Below are 18722 nucleotides of genomic sequence, written 5' to 3'. Positions count from 1 at the left end.
GGGCTAAAGGAAGAGGGTGCTAAGTAGAGAGGGGGGGAAATGAGATTTAGAACTGCATTATATTTCCAGAATGCTGTTTCTGGCTGAGGATTCAGAATTGTGCGGTGAGGGCAGGGAGAAATATTGATCTCATTTTTACGACTTCCCAGCACAAGGATAAGTAGTTGGAAGAATCCAAAGTCAAGTTAGTAAGGCAAAAGACAGCCCCTGCCTTCAAATAGCTTAAAATTTGATAAGGGAAAAAAGATGAAAACAAATATACAAAGTAAATTATATACAAGATAAATAAAGAAATAATTAACAGAGGAAAGGCAGTAGATTTCAGAAACTTCCAATAAAAGAAGGGATTTTATTTGAATCTTAAAAGAAGTTAGTGAGGTCAGTAGGTATTCCTGACATAGGGGACAGCCAGCTTTGAGCAAAGACTTTTGAGTCACAAGCACACTTGGTTTATTCAGAGAACAGCAAAGAGATCATCCTGGCTGGAGCCAAAGATGCTCTGGAGGTGGTGAGGGAAAGAAACTAGGGATAGGGAGATGACTTAGGAAGCTATTGACCTGTACAACAGCTCTCACATCTACCTTTTTGTTCACATGGCCACCACCCACATCTGTCCTTCATAGCTTCTTGCCTATTCTTCTACAGTAGCCTCCTAATTGGTCACTTCCCCAAGCCTCTTCCCTCTCTAAGCCATGACACTAATGCTACTAACAGCTAGCATTTACATTGTGTTTACTTTGTCCCAGGTGCTTTCTCAATATTTGATCTTCACCACAACTCTTGGGAGGTAGGTGCTTTACAATTGGGAAAATTGAGGCAAACAAATTTGTTCAAGGTTACATAGCTAGTGAATGAGACTGGATTAGAACTGGTGGTAATGAAGCAGAAAGAACACTGGGCCTGCCCCACACATCCTTTGAGTAGCACATTGAGTTAGAAAATCACAAATTAGCATTATTTATGTCAGGATTTTTTAAACTTTTCCCATTCCTATCTCAAGAAATTTTTGCATGATCTTGAGTAAATAGGTTTACAAAATAGGAATACAAATCAAACATTTATTGGTATTAAATCATAATTTCATGACCTTCCAAGTTCAGTTACAAGACTCCATATGGGATTGAGAACCACAGTTTTAGAAGCTGGCATCTATGCTATAATGTAAGAAGCCTATGAATTGGATTCCTCTATTCCACATGGATGTCATAGAGATATTCCTAAAACATAGGTCTGACCATGTCAATCCATCTCTCAACTACAGTGATTCTTCATTACCTATCAGATCAAATATAACCTCTTGTTAGAAACTCTTCACAACCTTACTCAAATCAACTTTTCCAGTTTTATTTTTAATCCTTAATAGGTTAAAATTCAAGGGTTTTTTTTAATACTTTACATATTATTTCTTGTTATGAATTCTTTGGTCCAGCAAAACTGGTCTTCCCAAACAACATTCTAGCTCCCATTTCTGTGCCTGAAACACTCTCCATTTTCACTTTTATCTCTTAGAATACCTTTTTTTTTTTTTAAATCACAGGTCTTTCCTGATTCCTATAAGATGCTTGTACCTACTACCCATCCATCCAATTAAAGTGCTGGCAGGTAATTGCCCTTTAATAATTACTTGTTGGATTGTACACAATAACAACCAGATTATGTGATGGATTTGGTTCTTCTCAACAATGCAGTGATTCAAGGCAATTCCAATTGACTTGGGATAGAAAATGCCATCAGCATCCAGAGAGAGAACTATGGAGACTGAAAGTGGATCGATTTTTACCTTTGTTTGTTTCTTTTTCATTTTTTTCCCTTTTTGGTCTAATTTTTCTGGCACAGCATGACAAATATGGAGATATGATTAGAGGAACTGCATATGTTTAATTTGTATCAGACTGCTGGCTATTTTGGAGAGAGGAGAAGTAAGGGAAGGAGGGAGAAAATTTTGGAACAAGGAATCTGGCAAAAATAAATGTTGGGCATAGCATTCTCACCCTGTTGTTCGCTTGCATTTTGGTTTTTTTGATCCGATTTTTCTTGTGCAGCAAGATAACTGTATAAATATGTGTACATATATTGGATTTAACATCTATTTTAACATATTTAATGTATTGGACTCTGCCATCTAGGGGAGGGGTGGGAAGAAGGAAGGGAAAATTTAGAACAGAAGCTTTTGCAAGGGTCAATGTGAAAAAATTACCCACGCATATGTTTTGTAAATAAAAAGCTTTAAAAAAGAAATAATTTTAAAAATGAATGTTGGAAATTCTCTTTTCATGTATTTAGAAAAATAAAATATCATTGAATCACCTTCCTATTCCTGGTAACTATGTCCTTCCCACTGCAAATCAAGATTACATTAGCTTTTTTTTTTCTTCTTCATTGCACTCACATTAAGCTTTCTGTCCATTAAAACTCCCTCTTTTAAATGCTCTCTGTTTATGCCTCCTTCACCTAATATTTGTGGAACTAATTTTTTGAACCCAAGTGTTAGACTTTATACTTGTACTTACTGGATTTCCTCTTATTTGTTTTGGGCTGATAGCCTCAGGAAAGTCAAGATCCTTTTGGAGGCCCTCATCCAATGCATTAGCTGTCCCTCCCAGAGTTCATTTGCACATTCAATGACCGTGCTCTCTTGCTTGGACTTTATCCAAGTCATTGGTAAAAATATTTAACAGCACAGGGCCAAGTATAGATCCTTGGAGTCCTCCATTGGACCTCTCACTCTGGTGACATTCTATCAACCCAGGCCATTCTGAGTCCATCTGATCACATTAATCTATAATCCATGTCTCTCCCTCTTCCTCATGAGAATAGTATGAGATACTCTTATCAAAAGCTTTGCTAATATCTTATTAAACTATATCCACTCCATTCCTCTAATCTTCTAATCTAATTATCCTGTCAATAAAAGATGGCAGCATTTCCAAATAGAAATGTCCTAGAAGCAGAAGTGATAGCTGAAAGTCAGAGAAGAAGTTGGTGCTATGAAGAAATTTGAGATTTACAATATTTACTGACCTTGGGGGGGGGGGTGTATGTGTATGTACATTTATTAAGCACCTATGTGTGCTAGGCAGTGTGTCATGCATTTTACAAATATTATTTCATTTGATCTGCACAGCAACTCTGGGAAGTAGTTCTTATTATTCCCATTTTAACACCAAGAAAGCTTCCATCAACCAGCACTACACCATTCATATGTGCAACCATTGGTTACTGCAAATGGTGAAGTTTTGAATGCTGTAGATAAGTTCATTCACTTTTGCAGTATACTTTCCAGCTATCTAGACATTGATCTAGACATAATGATCTTTACAATTGAAGAAACAAAGGTAAATAGAGATTAAATGACTTATCCAGGCTAACACAACTAGTGCTAAAATTAGATTGAACCTAGATTTTTCTGACTTCAGCTCTAGTACTTTAAGGTTTACCCTAACAATACTATGAGGAGAATAATATAAGTGTCTTTCTCTCTACTTTACAGATGAGGAAATAAATGCAGAAAGATTAAGTGACCTGCCTAGATACTATCAGCTAGAAAGAATCCAAGCTGGAATTCTTGTTCTGAGTTTCTAACTTTCAAGATCAATGTTTCTTCTACCATCCTATAGTGTGAGTGGAAGTGACAGCTAAATATGAGAGACAAGATTGGTTCCCTAAGAGAAATAGTCAAGGTTGCTATGAAGTTCTAATGAGATAATAGATAAAAAGCATTTTACAAACCTTTAAAATGCTATATAAATGCTATTTATTTTTATTATTACTATTATTAGCTTAGCCTACAGTCTAAGGATGACTTCATTCACCAAACCTTTTATTGCATTCCTACTAAGTTCAAGAAGGGTTTATAGAACAATATAAGGTTGTATTTGTTTTTTCATTTTCTTTTTTATTTTTAATAGCAGTTTTTTATTTTCAAAATAAATCAAAGACAGTTTTCAACCTTCATCCTTGAAAAACCTAATGTTCCAAATTTTTCCCTCCTTTCCCCCATCCTCTCCCCTAGACAGCAAATAATCCAATATATATATTAAACATATGCAATTCTTCTATACATATTTCCACAGTTATCATGCTGCCCGATAAAAATCAGATCAAAAAGGGAAAAAAATGAGAAAGAAAAAAAGCAAGCAAAAAACCACTACCACCAAAGGTGAAAAAACTGTGTTGTGATTTACATTCAGTCCCCATATTCTTCTTTCTGGATGCAGATAACTTTCTCTGTCACAAGTCTATTGGAATTGGCCTAAATCATCTCATGTCCATCAGCATTGATCATCACGTAATCTTGTTGTTGCCGTGTACAATGTTCTCTTGGCTCTGCTTACTTTATTTAGCATCAGTTCATGTAAGTCTCTCCAGGCCTCTCTGAAATCAGCCTGCTGATTGTTTCTTACAGATCAATAATATTCCATAACATTCATATACCATAATTTGTTCAATCATTCTCCAACTGATGGGCATCCACTCAGTTTCCAGTTCTTTGCCACTACAAACATTTTTGTACATGTGGGTCCTTTTCCCTTTACTTATGATCTCTCTGGGATACAGACCCAGTAGAGATACTGCTGGATCAAAGAGTATGCACAGTATAAGGTTGTATTTAATAAGTGGAGCTCTCAAAATATATGTGCACCATTAATTCTTTCTTAAGTCTAATTTGTTGTTCAGTCATTTTCAATTGTGTCCAACTCTTCATGACAGCATTTAGGGTTTTCTTGTCAAAGATACTGGCATAATTTTCCATTTCCTTCTTCAGATTACAGATGAGTAAACGGAGGCAAACAGGATTAAATGATCATTTCCTTTTTCAGATCATTTTACATATGAGGAAACTGAGGCAAATAGGGTTAAATGACTTGTCCTGAGTCACACAGCTAGTAACTGTCTGAGACCAGATTTGAACTCAGGAAGATCAGTCTTCCTGATTCCAGATCCAGAGATTTATTCACGGTACCATCTAGCTGCCCCTCTTAAGTCTAGAAAATTAACAGAACAATAAACCCAATCCTGGTTTGTAAAGATGTGGAGTTTCTAAGATGTAAACACTAAATGAAAATTTAACAAACAGCTCTTAAAAACAGGTAAGAATAGGCTTTAATATACCATGGGAAAATAATAAAGGGATAAATTTCCTTATGCAATATCCACAGTTGGTAATAGGAATAAAGAAAAGTAAGTGTAAGAGATAAAGCAATTAGGGCAATCAGAGATAAGCTAAAAGAATCTGATTATGGAAACCAAATAAGGAAGAGAATTTCAAGGAGGTCATGGATAACAATGTGAAATGATGCAGATGAGTCAAGGAAAATGACTGGGGGAAAATGGCTATCATATTAGACAAGAATGAGTATTTATTATTTTAAAAAATCAGTTTTTCAAATTATAGTTATCCCTTCCTCACTGAGAGAGTTAGGGGACCATTACCTTTCAAATCTGGAAATCCGGGTAAAAATTTTTGGCCCTTCCTTCACACCAGAGAATAAGTCTGATTTTTTTTTGTTTGTTTGTTTTTCTTTTATGTGTTGCATAGAGAATCTTATTGTAAAATTTGTGTTAAATATATAGTCATAGGTTTTATATTGTCTGCTGGTCTTCCACAAAACTCTCCCAAAATTCTCATTTATTTCTTATATCAATCCAAGTTATATATTGAAACCACAATGGGGAAAGTTATGATGTAGAAGGAATAATTGTATTAGGTATAACCAATATTGGTACTTAAGACAGAAAACAGATGATGTTTACCAGAAAACTCATCAAAAGTCTCACATTTGTCACTGCATTTTCTGTTTTGACCTTACGGCTAAAATTGTGAGTGAAATAAGAATTAGATACCTCCATGAGTCAGACTTTTATCCACATTCCCTTGCAATTGTTACAAATGCCCATCTCCCAAACTCTCTTGGCATCTAGACCTGTCAGGAGCGGTCACTTTGAGTCACTTTGAGTGAGACGATATCTTGTGTGTATTATATTTGAAGTTTGCTATAGTTTTGTATTTTACCCAGTATTGTGCAATCAACTATGTTAAGTCAACAAAAAATGTTATGGATTGCTTTCCTACTTCCTTAGTTTTTAATTTAGAATAAGTTGTTTCAAATTTTTGAAAATCCATTTTTTTTTGTTTTTTTTTCCCTTTGTTTCCTTTTTAAAAAAATAAAAGACAAACATCTTTTTTAGGAAAAATGAAATAAATATTATGTATAATAATGTATTAATATAACAAAAACAATGATCTAATCCAAAACAAATAACCTAAACTTTTTCTCTTCTTAAACTACCATAAAAATAGAGGATTTGTCACATTATTCAGAACAAAGATGCAAAAAATTAATTTTCAAATAACCAAGTTCAAGATATAAATTTATATAAGGATTATCTGTCTAATAAGTGAATATAATAATAATAATAACAACAAGCCAATATTTGCTTACAGAACTGCATCCCAGCAATACTGTCTGGATTAGTCAGTGGATGACTGCTTAAGAGAACCAATAGCTCGGTGAAAATCCAGATGGTTGTGAGGTCCCAATTATCTCCCTGTAGCAATCATGTGTTGGAATCCTGGATTCCCTCTGTGCCTGACACAAGATCATCCTGGATAGAGTGGGTGTTTAGCCAACCATGATGGCCTCTACCCCCTGTGGGGAAATGACCCTTTGCCCTTCACAAGAAAAGAAGACTGGCCTGTTGAATAGACCCTGGATATCTGAGATTTGTGTTACTAAACTAAGATATACCTGTCAAATGAAATGGTTTATTTGCCCAAAGTTGGCTCATTAACCAAGGATCACTCTATTATCGCACCTGGCTGTGGGAATGTGGATGGAGTTCTTACATCAGCCCTTTCCCAACAAGAGAAGAGAGAGGAAACTACAGAAGCAATGTGGGGAAAAGAGCTGAAGGTCCAAAAGGGGAATATTCAGGGGTATGATCCCTGGATAGGATGGAGGGAAGGAAAATGAATTGACAGCTATGTTAGGCCAACCTTTGGCCAGACCTTAATTAAAGTTAAGACCAGAAATCTGAACTCTGTAAAATAATTTCTATACTTTTTTTAAAGTGTGGGGCAGGCAGGATATGGAATATTGTGTCTCTTAGTTTCTTTTTAAAAAGTCTTTAAAGAAAACAATCCAGTCTTGTTTTCACTGACATAGGAGGAAATAGAGTCTCCTCACTCCCCCTCCTCCCCATCCAGATCACATCCAGAAACAAAATCAATCTACCTCTAGTAGGCTGGATGTGGAGATAACATTGGGAGATCAGAGGGACTGAGGTAGAAGGATAAGGCAAAAGCAGTGCACATTGCCTACTAGGCTGCTGGGAAAAGTAGTAGCTTAATCTTTATACCCTCAGATGTCTAAGTCACTTCCTAAAGGTATTGTCAATTTTATATTTCAACATGCAGAATTTGTTTCATTAGAAAAGAAATGTTTTCAAGATGTAGAGATAGAGAGAGCTCTATTAGGATAATTACAGTCATATCTTCAATTATAATTCATTATTCTTATTCTTCAAGTAAGTAAACTCAAAGCTAATGTCAGATAATAGGCAGTAGGTAGACTTTGGCTATGATATATATATGTAAAAAAGTAACTTTTCTGTAGTTGCATAAATGTTTATTTTTTAAATATCTGTAAGTTAGCAACAGCTAGATTATATGATGATCAATTCTGATGAACATAGCTCTTCTCATCAATGAGACGATTCTGGCCAGTTCCAATGATCTTTATGATGATGAGAGCCCAGAGAAAAGTCTGTGGGAACTGAGTCTGGATCACAACATAGCATTTTCACTTCTTTTGTTATTGCTTGCTTGAATTTTTTTTTCTTTCTCATTTTTTCCCTTTTTGATCTGATTTTTCTTCTGCAGCAAGATAATTGTATAATTATGTACACCTATGTTGCATTTACATATATTTTACCATGTTTAATAAATATTGAATTACCATTTAGGGGAGGGGGTTGGGGAAGGGAGGAGAAATTGGAACACAAGAGTTTGCAGGAGTCAATGGTGAAAAAATACTCTTGCATATGTTTTGAAAATAAAAAGCTTCAATAAAAATAAATAAAAGAAAGAAAAAAAACAAAATATCTGTGAGTACCTATAATAAACCTTGTTATTATTGTAATGTTAGTATGTCTATGTATCCATAAGTGTAAGTTTGTGTCTCTATAACTTTATTTTGTATGAATAGCATGGGTGAAACTGGAAATTACCCCAAGAACTACAAAGATAATGGTAAGATAGGAGTTACAGGCAGGAGTGTACTGGTAAATGTTTAACAAGGCACTCCTTCCAAAGATTATATACATGATAATGAGTAATAATAATAATTATAGCTAGCCTTTATATAGCACCTACAATGTGCCAAGTACTGTGTAAAATGCTTTGTAATTATTATCTCATTTGATTCTCACAACCACCCTGTGGAGTAGATACTATTATTATCCCTATTTTATAGATATGGAAACTAAGGCTTTGAGAAATAAATTGGCTCTGATGTTCTGACTAGTGATTCTCTCCACATCATACCCCACAGCCATCATTGAACAGAGATAGTTTCTGATTTTCTTTTAACCTTAATTTGTAAACTGATGAAGAAGTTCCAGATCTATTTTTCTACATTTTTTCCCAAGCCCCAGTTTCATCCATGTCTGTATTTATGTATGTTTTCTCTCTCTCTCTCTGTCTCTGTCTGTCTCTTGATCTCCATCTGTCTCTCTCTCTTTCTGTCTCTCTGTTTGTCTGTCTCTGTCTATCTGTCTGCCTCTCTCTCTCTCACTCACACACACATACTAATTATACCTTGACTAACTTTTGATGAACAAAACTAATTTGTTTGTTATTTGTTATAAGCAAACTTACTAGAAACTGGAAAATAAATTTTGATATGTAGCCTTCTTAAAAGCTCCCAGCACATTCCCCCCTTCTTGAGATCATAGATCTTCAGGAGATTCCAGGAAGCCCAGGTGAGAGAGTTTTTCCCATGGAGGAGTTTCCATCATCCCCTCAGTGATAAATTCTGTAACGACAAACCCACCAGCAGCCTGGGAAAGGTTTATTTAGTGGGCCTGTCTGTGTTGGTTTTATAGCTGAATGCTGACTGCTTGGGACATAAAGCACTTTATGATTTATAAACAACCACTGACAAGGAATCTATAAATCCCATTTTACAGTACGATAGAATTTTTTTAAAAATCCCTTTCAAATGTGGTGTTGTAAATATTGTCATTGTCTGCAGAAAAGCTTAAAATTAAAAAGCCCTGGGGGATTGAGAGGTCAGTGGGAAGCTACTCACATAGCAGCTAACAAGCAAGAGTTAAACTGTACCAGGTAATATTTTAATGTTTTTTTTTTTTTTTTTTTTTTAAACACTCTGTCCAGGAAAAAATCCTCCAAGAATACTTTCTGGGCCACATGTTTCAAAAGGTCACCCTTTTGAAGATGACAGTGAAGTTTTTATGGCTCCTGCCGGAAGGAACAACTATGTCTCAGGAAGCTTTGCTGCTTGGGCCAAAGTTCTTAACTGGCAGAGCATTTCTGGCTCTCTGGAGCCCATTCCACAAATGATATTCCCCACTAACCGCCCACTGGAGATTCCCCGATATACTGCATTTTTTTCCTGCAAGTGATTAGGGAGAGAACTAAACATTTTATGCTAAAAGTGAAAAATAGTTTTTCTTATATTCAAGGGAGTTCTGGAGTTTCAGGGCACAGAAGAAAAGAGATCTTAGCAGAACAAATAGTGAAAACAAAACCCCTTCTGCTTGGGAGGTGAGCTTGAATAAACATGAACCTGCTACTACCTAGAAATTTCCTCCTTGTCTGTTCAACTCAGTTTAATCTGAAATATCTAGAAATTGGAGGTGCTTTTTAATATAGAGTTGTTCTGGTGGAGGCTTTTTAAAAAATAATAATAGTTTTTAATTTTTCAAAATACATGTAAAGATCCTTTTCAATATTCATCCTTGCAAAACCTTGTGTTCCAAATTTTTCTCTCTCCCTCCTCCCTTCCCTAGATATCAACTAATCCAATAAATGTTAAACATGTGTAATTCTTCCAAACATATTTCTACATTTATCATGCTGCACAAGAAAAATCAGATCAAAAGGGGAAAAAATAAGAAAGAAAAAAATAAACAAGCAAATGGCAAAAACAACAAAGATGAAAATACTATGTTGTGAGATGCATTTAGTTCTCATAGTCTTCTTTCTGCATGCAGATGGCTCTTTCCATCATAATGGGAATTGGCCAGAAACTGGTGAAGGCTTTTGAAAAATAAAAATAATCCCAGCCTTTTATTATGATGTGATAAAAGAGTAACAGAACTAGAACTGAGAGAAGCTGAAAGACCCTTTCTTTTCCAACACTCTTACTGTAAAGTGAGACAACTTAATGGGGAGGAATCTTAGGCTCAGAAAAATTAAGGTATTTTGCCCAAAGATAAGGAAGAGGAAGAAAAAATGAGAAGAGATAATGCCAATAAAAAGGAGTAGAGCAAAAATTCAAGCCCAAGTCCCATTCGATTCTAAATCCAACATTCTTTTCCACTGCTCCCTTTGTATTTGAAGATGATATTATTGAAGATATATGAGAGTTTTCCCCATTCTTTTTATTTATAGAACTTGGTACATTGTCTTAATAAATGCTCGTTGACTAACTGTGGATGGAAAAATGGTGGCCAAGCAGCAATGATACCTCTTTATAACTGACACTAAAATATATATCTCCAAAATGCAGAACAAAAAATAACTATTATCTATGGAAATATCTTTAAAAGGATTATACATATTTAACCTACTTCAGATTGTTTGCTGTCTTGGGGAGGGGAGAGGTAAGAGAAGAAGGTAGAAAAAGTTGGTACACAAAATCTTACAAAAATGAATGATGAAAACTATCTTTACATGTATTTGGAAAAATAAAATATTTTTGAGGAAAAATGGACTATTATCTTCAAAGCAAAGTGCTATGAGGTAGAAAAACATTTAATGTCTTATGTTACCATTTTGTTGAAGCTGAAGAAGAGTTGAATTGATTTGCACTGAGTGAGTCATTTTCTAAATCACATTTTAAGAAGAAATGGCCAGATTAACTGGAAGTGGCCACTCACATTCTGATGTAAAACTCAACCTGGTTTTTCCCTTATTCAGTGTTTACCAAAGACTAATTATATGAAAGGCATTATGTTAACTGCTTGAAGTATAAAAAAGGATCAAAGGGTGCTCCAAATGAGCAGGTGACATATACAGGGTGATTTTATGGGTGGGGGGAAACAAAAAAAATTGGGAAGATCAGGGAAAGGAGACTTTATAGAAGATGTTTCTGTTCTAACCAAACTGACCTACTTTTTGTTACTTTTACTTGGTATTCCCCATCCTGCCTTCATGCCTCTGCACAAACTTTACCTGAAATGCATTCCCTGTTTACTTCAGCTTCCTGGAATCTCTAGATTTCTTCAAGATCCAACAAAAGTATGATCTCCAGCTGGAAGTTTTTCCCAATCCCTCTAATTGATCTTTCTTTCTCCTCAGATTATCTTGCATTTATATATATGCATAAATTTTGTAGCTGTTCCTCCTCTCAAGTAGAATATAATCTTGAGAGTTTTTGACAATTTGACTTTTATTTTGTTTTTATATCCCCAACTCACAGCCCGGTGCTTTGTAGTAGCTGTAGTGTGTTTTGTTTTTGTCCAGTCATTTTTAGTCATTAAGTCATACAGAAAGAGAAACTGAGGTGAACAGGGTTAAGTGACTTGCCCAGGATCACACAGCTAGTGAGTGTTTGAAGTTGAATGTGAACTCACGTCTTCCTGTTTCATTTTCTTCATCTATAAAATGAGCTGGAGAAGGAAATGCAAATCATTCCAGTATCTTTGCCAGAAAACCCCAATGCAGTCATGAAGAGTTGGACATGATTGAAATGACTGAACAACAACAATCTCTCACATTACAAGCCAGCATATTATTCAGTGCAAAGGTCTTTTAATGAAAACCTATTCTTTTTACAAAGGAGGAAACTGGAGGTGACTTACTGAAGATTATTCCCTTGTAGAGTCTACATCCTCTGGGGCCAAATATAATATTCTTTTCACTTTATCCACACTACTTCTTACTGTTTCTTGTATGGTTGAATAGAACAATTCAAAAATTGAGCCTCAGCTAAACCTTGAGGAAATTTTACACTAAGCCTTGAAGGAAGATAAACATTTGTAGAGGGAGAATGGAAGAAGGAAAGAGCTTCAGGCCAGGGGGACAGTCTATCAAAATGGCAGGTTTGAGGACAGCATGGATTCCCATTTGGCTGGAATAGAGAGTGTGTATGTTGTGTACAATAGGCAGGGATCTACCACGTTGGAATCATACTGAAAAAAAAAAAGTGCCAGACTGAAAAAAATTGCATTTTTATCCTGGAGGTACTTAAGGACACCGTGAAAGGTTTGCAAAGCAAAGTGATATTGTCAGACATTCCTGGGGAAGATGATTTGGCCAACTCTGGAAGCAATCAGAGAAATGAGAGAGAGAAAGCCAGGAGAACAATAAAGAGATTATTACAAAAATACAATGATTTCAGCCAACTAATTCAAAAAGTTACTGATGGTTAATGGGTCACCTTTGGAAAACAATCATGTCACACAGCAAGTATAAATTAGTGTATCAGCACAAATATCAGACTTCTTGGTTCTACTCAACTGGCTTTCCATTTTGGAAAGGGCAAGATGGGATGAACTCAGGCTGACTGTTATCAGTGAAGAGGAGGTACCAGATGGGAAAGATATGGAAAGATATTATCCTTATCCAAATGGAAGTCACAGTAAGGCTGGGAGATGATATATAGACCTCTAAGGGCAAGCAGTTTGTAATCAAGATGCCATCAATTGATGGCAAATATTTCTGTTGATTCCCATTTTTTAAAAGGGCTCTTTGATGTGTAGCAAAGCCACCAGGAGTGGCTCAGATTCCCTTTTCTCTATCCTTTATACAACTCTCAGACAAAGTTACTGTGAAGAGCTTCTGTTAGGCAGGAGGGGTGGGGGAGAACTACTAACCATGGCTCTTTAGCATTAGAGAAACACGACCCAAAAGAGCTCACAATAAACAAGGCAGCTGAGGAGGAGTAAGCCGAGGAAGCACAAAAGGTCAGAGAGCTGAAAACACAGACACACACAGACCTAGATCTTCATAAACAAGAGGTTTATTTTTTCAGGCTGTTTGGAAAAAAAAAAAAAAAAAAAAAAAAGCAGGGTTGGGGAGAGGGAGGTATTAGAAGGAATCATTTTGCAATTGAGATACTTGGTGGATCTGAAACTCAGTCATGTTGTCAGAATTCTAAGTAAAAGAAAAGAAAAAAAGAGAGAGACCGAAATCTCTAGAAAGCCCTACACCCCAAACACCATCTCCAGGAACTGCATACAAGGTAATGACGTCTGCCTCTTATCTTGGGCAGGCCATGCTGACCATTGAAGGTAGGAGAACCAGAAAAAAAAAGTCATCCACTTTATGAAAATATCTTCTATTAAGGTGGTGTATCTCTCATGATGATTTTCTTTCTTGCCTTCCTTTCTTCAGTATAATCTCCTGGTTTTAGGTCAAAAGGCCCTGCCTGATAGAGCTCACAGAAGTTTATTTTAGAAAATGGCAAATGTTAATTTCTAAAGAAACTGGACTCCTTTCTACACAAAGACTGAAACCCCTTAGTGGAGTTTTCTATTTTATATAGTAGGCACTTTAAAAATGTTTATTGCATTGAATTTATTTGGAAAGCAATTTCTGTCCATCAAATCACATTTTAAAATTAAAATTCTATTGTAAAATTTGAAGATATAGTCTTATGATAAAATATTTCATCCCTCAGATGTAATTTCAATCATATTATGAAGGCAGCAAATATTTTAATTTTTTAATTGATAAGAAATTATAATTTCTTGATAAAATATTAACCAAAATACCCAATATAAGTCACAAAATATAAATGCTGAACTAAAACTTGGAAGTTTTGCCAGAAATGTGTTCCCTTGAAGCAGGGGCATTAATCAAGTACTGAACTTTTTTTTTTCTTTTTTTTTAATTGCCCACCAATTTTTATTTTGCTTTCACAAAGCTCTCTGCTATGGGAGCCATCGCATTGCCCAAGATGTTCCTTCCCCTCTTTCCTAAAAGGGACAATATGTGGTTCTATTTCCACCACCATCTCTTGAATGTGTATATGTCTCTGGGTGTGTAACAGTCTCTCTCTAATTTGAGGGTGCTATTCTCTAGTTCTGTGAACAATATATAGGTGTCTAGGCCCTCTTTGATCTTTGAATCTGTGATTTCCAAAGAAGGCCAGATTCTGCTCATCTGGATCCAATTCACGGAGTTGAGGTTGGGGGCACTGAGAGAAGCTTATGAGCTGGTTGAGGCTCATAGCTCCATTGTCTCCCCATAATGGGGGTTGTGGTTTTGGTATACTTGAAAGCCCCATAGACTCAGCAGCTACAGGCTTTCTGGGATTTGATTTCCTGGATATTGCCAGAGGAGTAGTTCTGAATGGAGACTGAGGGCCAACAGAGGAGTGGGGCAGAGGATCCCAAGATCCCTAGTTGAGATAAAAGAGTCTTCCGAAGGCCTAATCACAGATGGAGCTGGAGTGTCCATGGAGAAAGGGACTAATGGACAGTAGGGGTGATCATGGTCCAGACTGAAGAGAGAAAGATAGGAGACCTTGTACTCTTAAGACAGGAAATTCTTCTGAAGAGAGTCCTAATGCTCCTCTAACTATTGGTTAGTGCTCTGGGATTGAATTCTTTGGGGAAGAGAGCAAAGCAAGCCAAATGCTCATGGGGTCTCATGGAATCTGGGGATTCCATCTACATCCATCATGGGGAAGGGGGAGGTGTCTGCACTTTTTTAAAATTCTGATAATTATTTCAGTATAATTGAATTCCTTTGCAAACTTTGTGTTTTATTTTATTCATTTAAAAATAATATTCTGAAAATGGTATTTACACACATATATTGTATCTGGGTTATATTGTAACACATGTAAAATGTATGGGATTGCCTGTCATCGGGGGGAGGGAGTGGAGGGAGGGGGGGATAATATGGAAAAATGAATACAAGGGATAATATAAAAATTACTCATGCATATATACTGTGGGGAAAAAAATTCTAAATAAAAATTTTTAAAAATAATAATAATATTCTGAGAAAGAGTACATAAGTTTTTTCCAGACTGCAAAATGTTCCACGATTCCAAAAAGGTTAAGAACCCCTACAATGAAAATAAATGCACATGGACCCTTATATTGCCTGTTCCTCCACTTTTTCTCTCATCTTTGCTTTATTGGTAAAATATAGTTTGTGCCCTTGTGAAATGTATAGTTCAGTAGGGAACTATCATAAGTCAATAAGTATTTGTCAAGCTCCCCTTGTACACAGGCACTCAGTTCTCTCTGTCTCTATCTCTGTGTCTCTGTGTGTGTCTCTCTCTTACACACACACACACACACACACACACACACACACACACACACCCCTAATACAATATTTAACCACTAGGTGGTGATGCTGACCAGTTGCCTGATTCTGCTCAGTAAAGGCTACTTCATGCAACCATTCATTGGCAGTGTTGATGTGCCCTACTCAACACCAGAGAGTGTTCTGGTATAACATGGAATTCTTTCAATCCCTCAGAAGCACAAAATTTATGTCTCTTGGTTTCCTCCCCTTATGGGAGGGAATGTAAACTTATTAATTCAAGAGTTTAATGCGGATTTACCCATTTAGACACTTGGTTCAGCTTTCTATTTCTACTCTTGGAAGGGGACTCTTCTAAACTCCTTCCTGTATTTCAATTGAAGCTATTCACAAAAGCATACGGGATGCAGTTTTTTTTAATCATAGTTTGAGTACATAAAGCCAAATATACCAAACATCAAAGTAACCACTGTAGTCATCTCCTTTCACCCTCAAGTCCCTCAAAGATTAGGCAGCCCCAAAACCCCTTTATCAGGAGGCAAACCAAGCCCCAAGAGTTAAAAGAAACCTATTTCAGGTGCTCAGATGCAAACCTCCTTTGCAGAGAGGGAAAGACTTTAGCCATTCATAGAATCCCATGCCTGGGCTAGGATCCTATTAAGAGTAGAAGCTCTAACCCTGAATGCTCTTGCCTTCCTTCTGCCTCATCAGTCCCACAAGTCAAGGAAATCCTTTAAGTATGAAATTAAAATTTTCCTTATGATCATGAGGGTGACTTGTGGGGCTCCTATAAAGAAGTAATTGTTAAAATCCTTGCTTCCCTAGAAACTTGTAAGGAAAATTGAGGGTACCCTTCATGAAGAAATGAAGACAGGAGTGGGAATTCTCCACTGCCATGTAGGGAGAGATTTTTCCCTTCAACCCTACCCATGAATAATTGAGAGTTCAACTATACCACTAGGGGGTACTGTGGGAACCTGTGGTCATATTTAAACCCTTTAGTTAGAAAAATAGTGGTTTTTAGTGTTTGGTTCCCTTAGAAATTTCATCTCTAGCATGGATTGGAATATATTTCCTCATATGAGGGAGGGGATAAGTATTCATGACTGTTGTCTTCTAGCTGTATCTCCTCTAGCTGTTCAGCATCAGTAGTTGACCTAAAAGTATGAGCAGAAAACACAGTCAAATTTAGAGCTCATGATACAAGTTTACCCTAACCTGTCACTTTTCTCAGAGGCATATGAGCCTATAGATTGCCTATCCTAGCTGTAGGAGCAGCACTCCCAAGCTCCCCATTTTCTCTGGGTACCAGCCACCATACCTGTTTTCATTTCTGTGATCCATGTCCACATAGGTGGGGTAGAGCTCATCATCAATAAATGCAGCATTATCATGAGGATAGATGGTGCAGTACTGAGGGGGACTTGGAACAGGCACTGTTAGCCCTCCTGAGTTTGCAACACCAAAAGGGTTCACCACTGGGGGCAGATAAGTGGCATTTACCCCAACGGTGTCCTGAGACGCATAGGGAGGAATATACTGCACCACAGTTGCCCCATGGAATGTTATAGGCTGGTTGATCCCCGTGAAAACAAAGGATTGTCCACTCATAGTCTGGTCTGTGTCCAGTGCTCTTTCCTCACTTTCTTTGCAAGATTGACAAGATAGCATTTTAAACTTGCACACGGCGATCAGGATGAATGTCACCCCCACTGAGAGCAGAATCGGCCCGAGAAGCTGTGTCCACTCAAAATGAGAGATGCCTTGGTACTTGATCCAGCCCATCACTGTGAATGTGATTCCCACCAGCCCCAGAAAGATACCTGAGAAGAGTAAAGTGGCTCCTGCCTTATCATCATCAGACACCTGGATGTCAGCTGTACTGGGTGTATAAGGAGTGACCGAAAAGACATTGAGAGGGAAGTCTTCCATGTGGTTGCTATTCTGCTGCATTATTCAGGAGAGAGTCCTTTCCCCATCAAGTAAAAAGAGAACTCACAAGAGATCCTCAGTAGCATAACAAGAAGTCACAGGTTCAGATTAGTTATGTAAGAACTTTGTGCTCCCGTGGTTAACAGAGTATAACATACAACAGGGTCAACTTTGTTTGGAAGAATAAAGGTCTGAGAAGTGAAGCCTGAAGCATTACCTTGCCTCTGATTTTTTTCTTGTACCACCATTGGCTTATGAATTTTGTGTAATTATTTTGTGACAACTTATTATCGTATTCCTTATTATTAGTACCTTATTCCACTAGAGTACATATACAAATCAAGAAATATTATTGAGCCTCTTACTGATATCTTGGGTCCCCTGGGTAACTAACTACATAATTAGCCAGCAGAACAGATATTTTCTACAAGGTCAAAGATTAAAATAAATAGAAACATTTCTCTGAGAAGTTTTTAATTCTTCAGCAATATCAGTAATCTCAATATTTAGATATTCAGGTTTTAATTACAGGAATCACATGACTGGGATTTTCATAATTTTTGAAAAGATCCTTTAGTATTTGGAAAATATGACAACTAGGGTAACAGTAGAAGTAATAGAAAACCTTTAAGGAATTCTTATGTTTTGATGGGGTTAGAGAAGTGTTAGGTAGAATATGATGACATCAGTAATAGCACCATGAAAAAATTCCATTTCCTCTGTGGCAAAAGAATTACTGATTTCTAAGAATAAAAATAAACAGTAAGCTACTATTTTCTATTTTGCACTCAGACTAAATTTCAAAAGTGGCTTGGTTTTTATGATGCTTTCATAAATATTCTCCAGATGAGGGAAGCCTATTTCTCACTTTTTTTCTTTTATGAGACAAGCTACTGAGCTCTAAGTATGTCACAAGTCTCCTGAGCTCTCTTAGTTCTGGGAACCCTTCAGATTTTTCAGGTTAGAGCACTGCTTTGGGTGAACTACAGCTTCAAGCCCTCAGCAATACCCATGGAAGATTATGCCAGGCAGATGATTCATAAAACCAGAATGAGAAAGAGACAAAGTAGGTCCGAGTGTATGAGTTTTGTATGTGTGTGTGAGTGCTCATGTGTGTACATGTGCATGCAAGTCAGAGAGATAGATTTAGAGAGACAGACAGAAAGAAAGTTAAAATACAATGCTATGAAAAGAGTAGAGATTGTTATCAGGTTACTAATACTCCTCAATTAACCTCTCTTTTTCATTAGCATAAGAGTGGAGGACTATACAGAGCACTCATGGTTAAATATTAAGAGAGCAGAGCCTGGAACAGTCT

The 18722-nt window shown here is 36.7% G+C and overlaps 1 protein-coding gene across 1 annotated transcript; it reads right to left on the bottom strand.

Annotated features, from left to right (window-relative positions):
- Positions 1-15872: 15872 nt before the first annotated feature.
- On the bottom strand, positions 15873-17565 carry TMEM174 (transmembrane protein 174). The gene is made up of 2 exons (XM_074282251.1): positions 16794-17565; positions 15873-16629 (listed from the first exon to the last, which is right to left on the bottom strand). Exons 1-2 carry the CDS (start codon positions 17423-17425, stop codon positions 16524-16526), a joined length of 738 nt encoding a protein of 245 aa, XP_074138352.1. The 5' UTR covers positions 17426-17565; the 3' UTR covers positions 15873-16523.
- Positions 17566-18722: the final 1157 nt, after the last annotated feature.

This window comes from Sminthopsis crassicaudata, chromosome 1 (assembly GCF_048593235.1).
Source record: "Sminthopsis crassicaudata isolate SCR6 chromosome 1, ASM4859323v1, whole genome shotgun sequence".
In the NCBI taxonomy this organism is placed as follows: domain Eukaryota; kingdom Metazoa; phylum Chordata; class Mammalia; order Dasyuromorphia; family Dasyuridae; genus Sminthopsis; species Sminthopsis crassicaudata.
The sequence above is the reverse complement of the archived record's forward strand: the minus strand, read 5'-3'. Positions and strand labels throughout refer to the sequence as shown.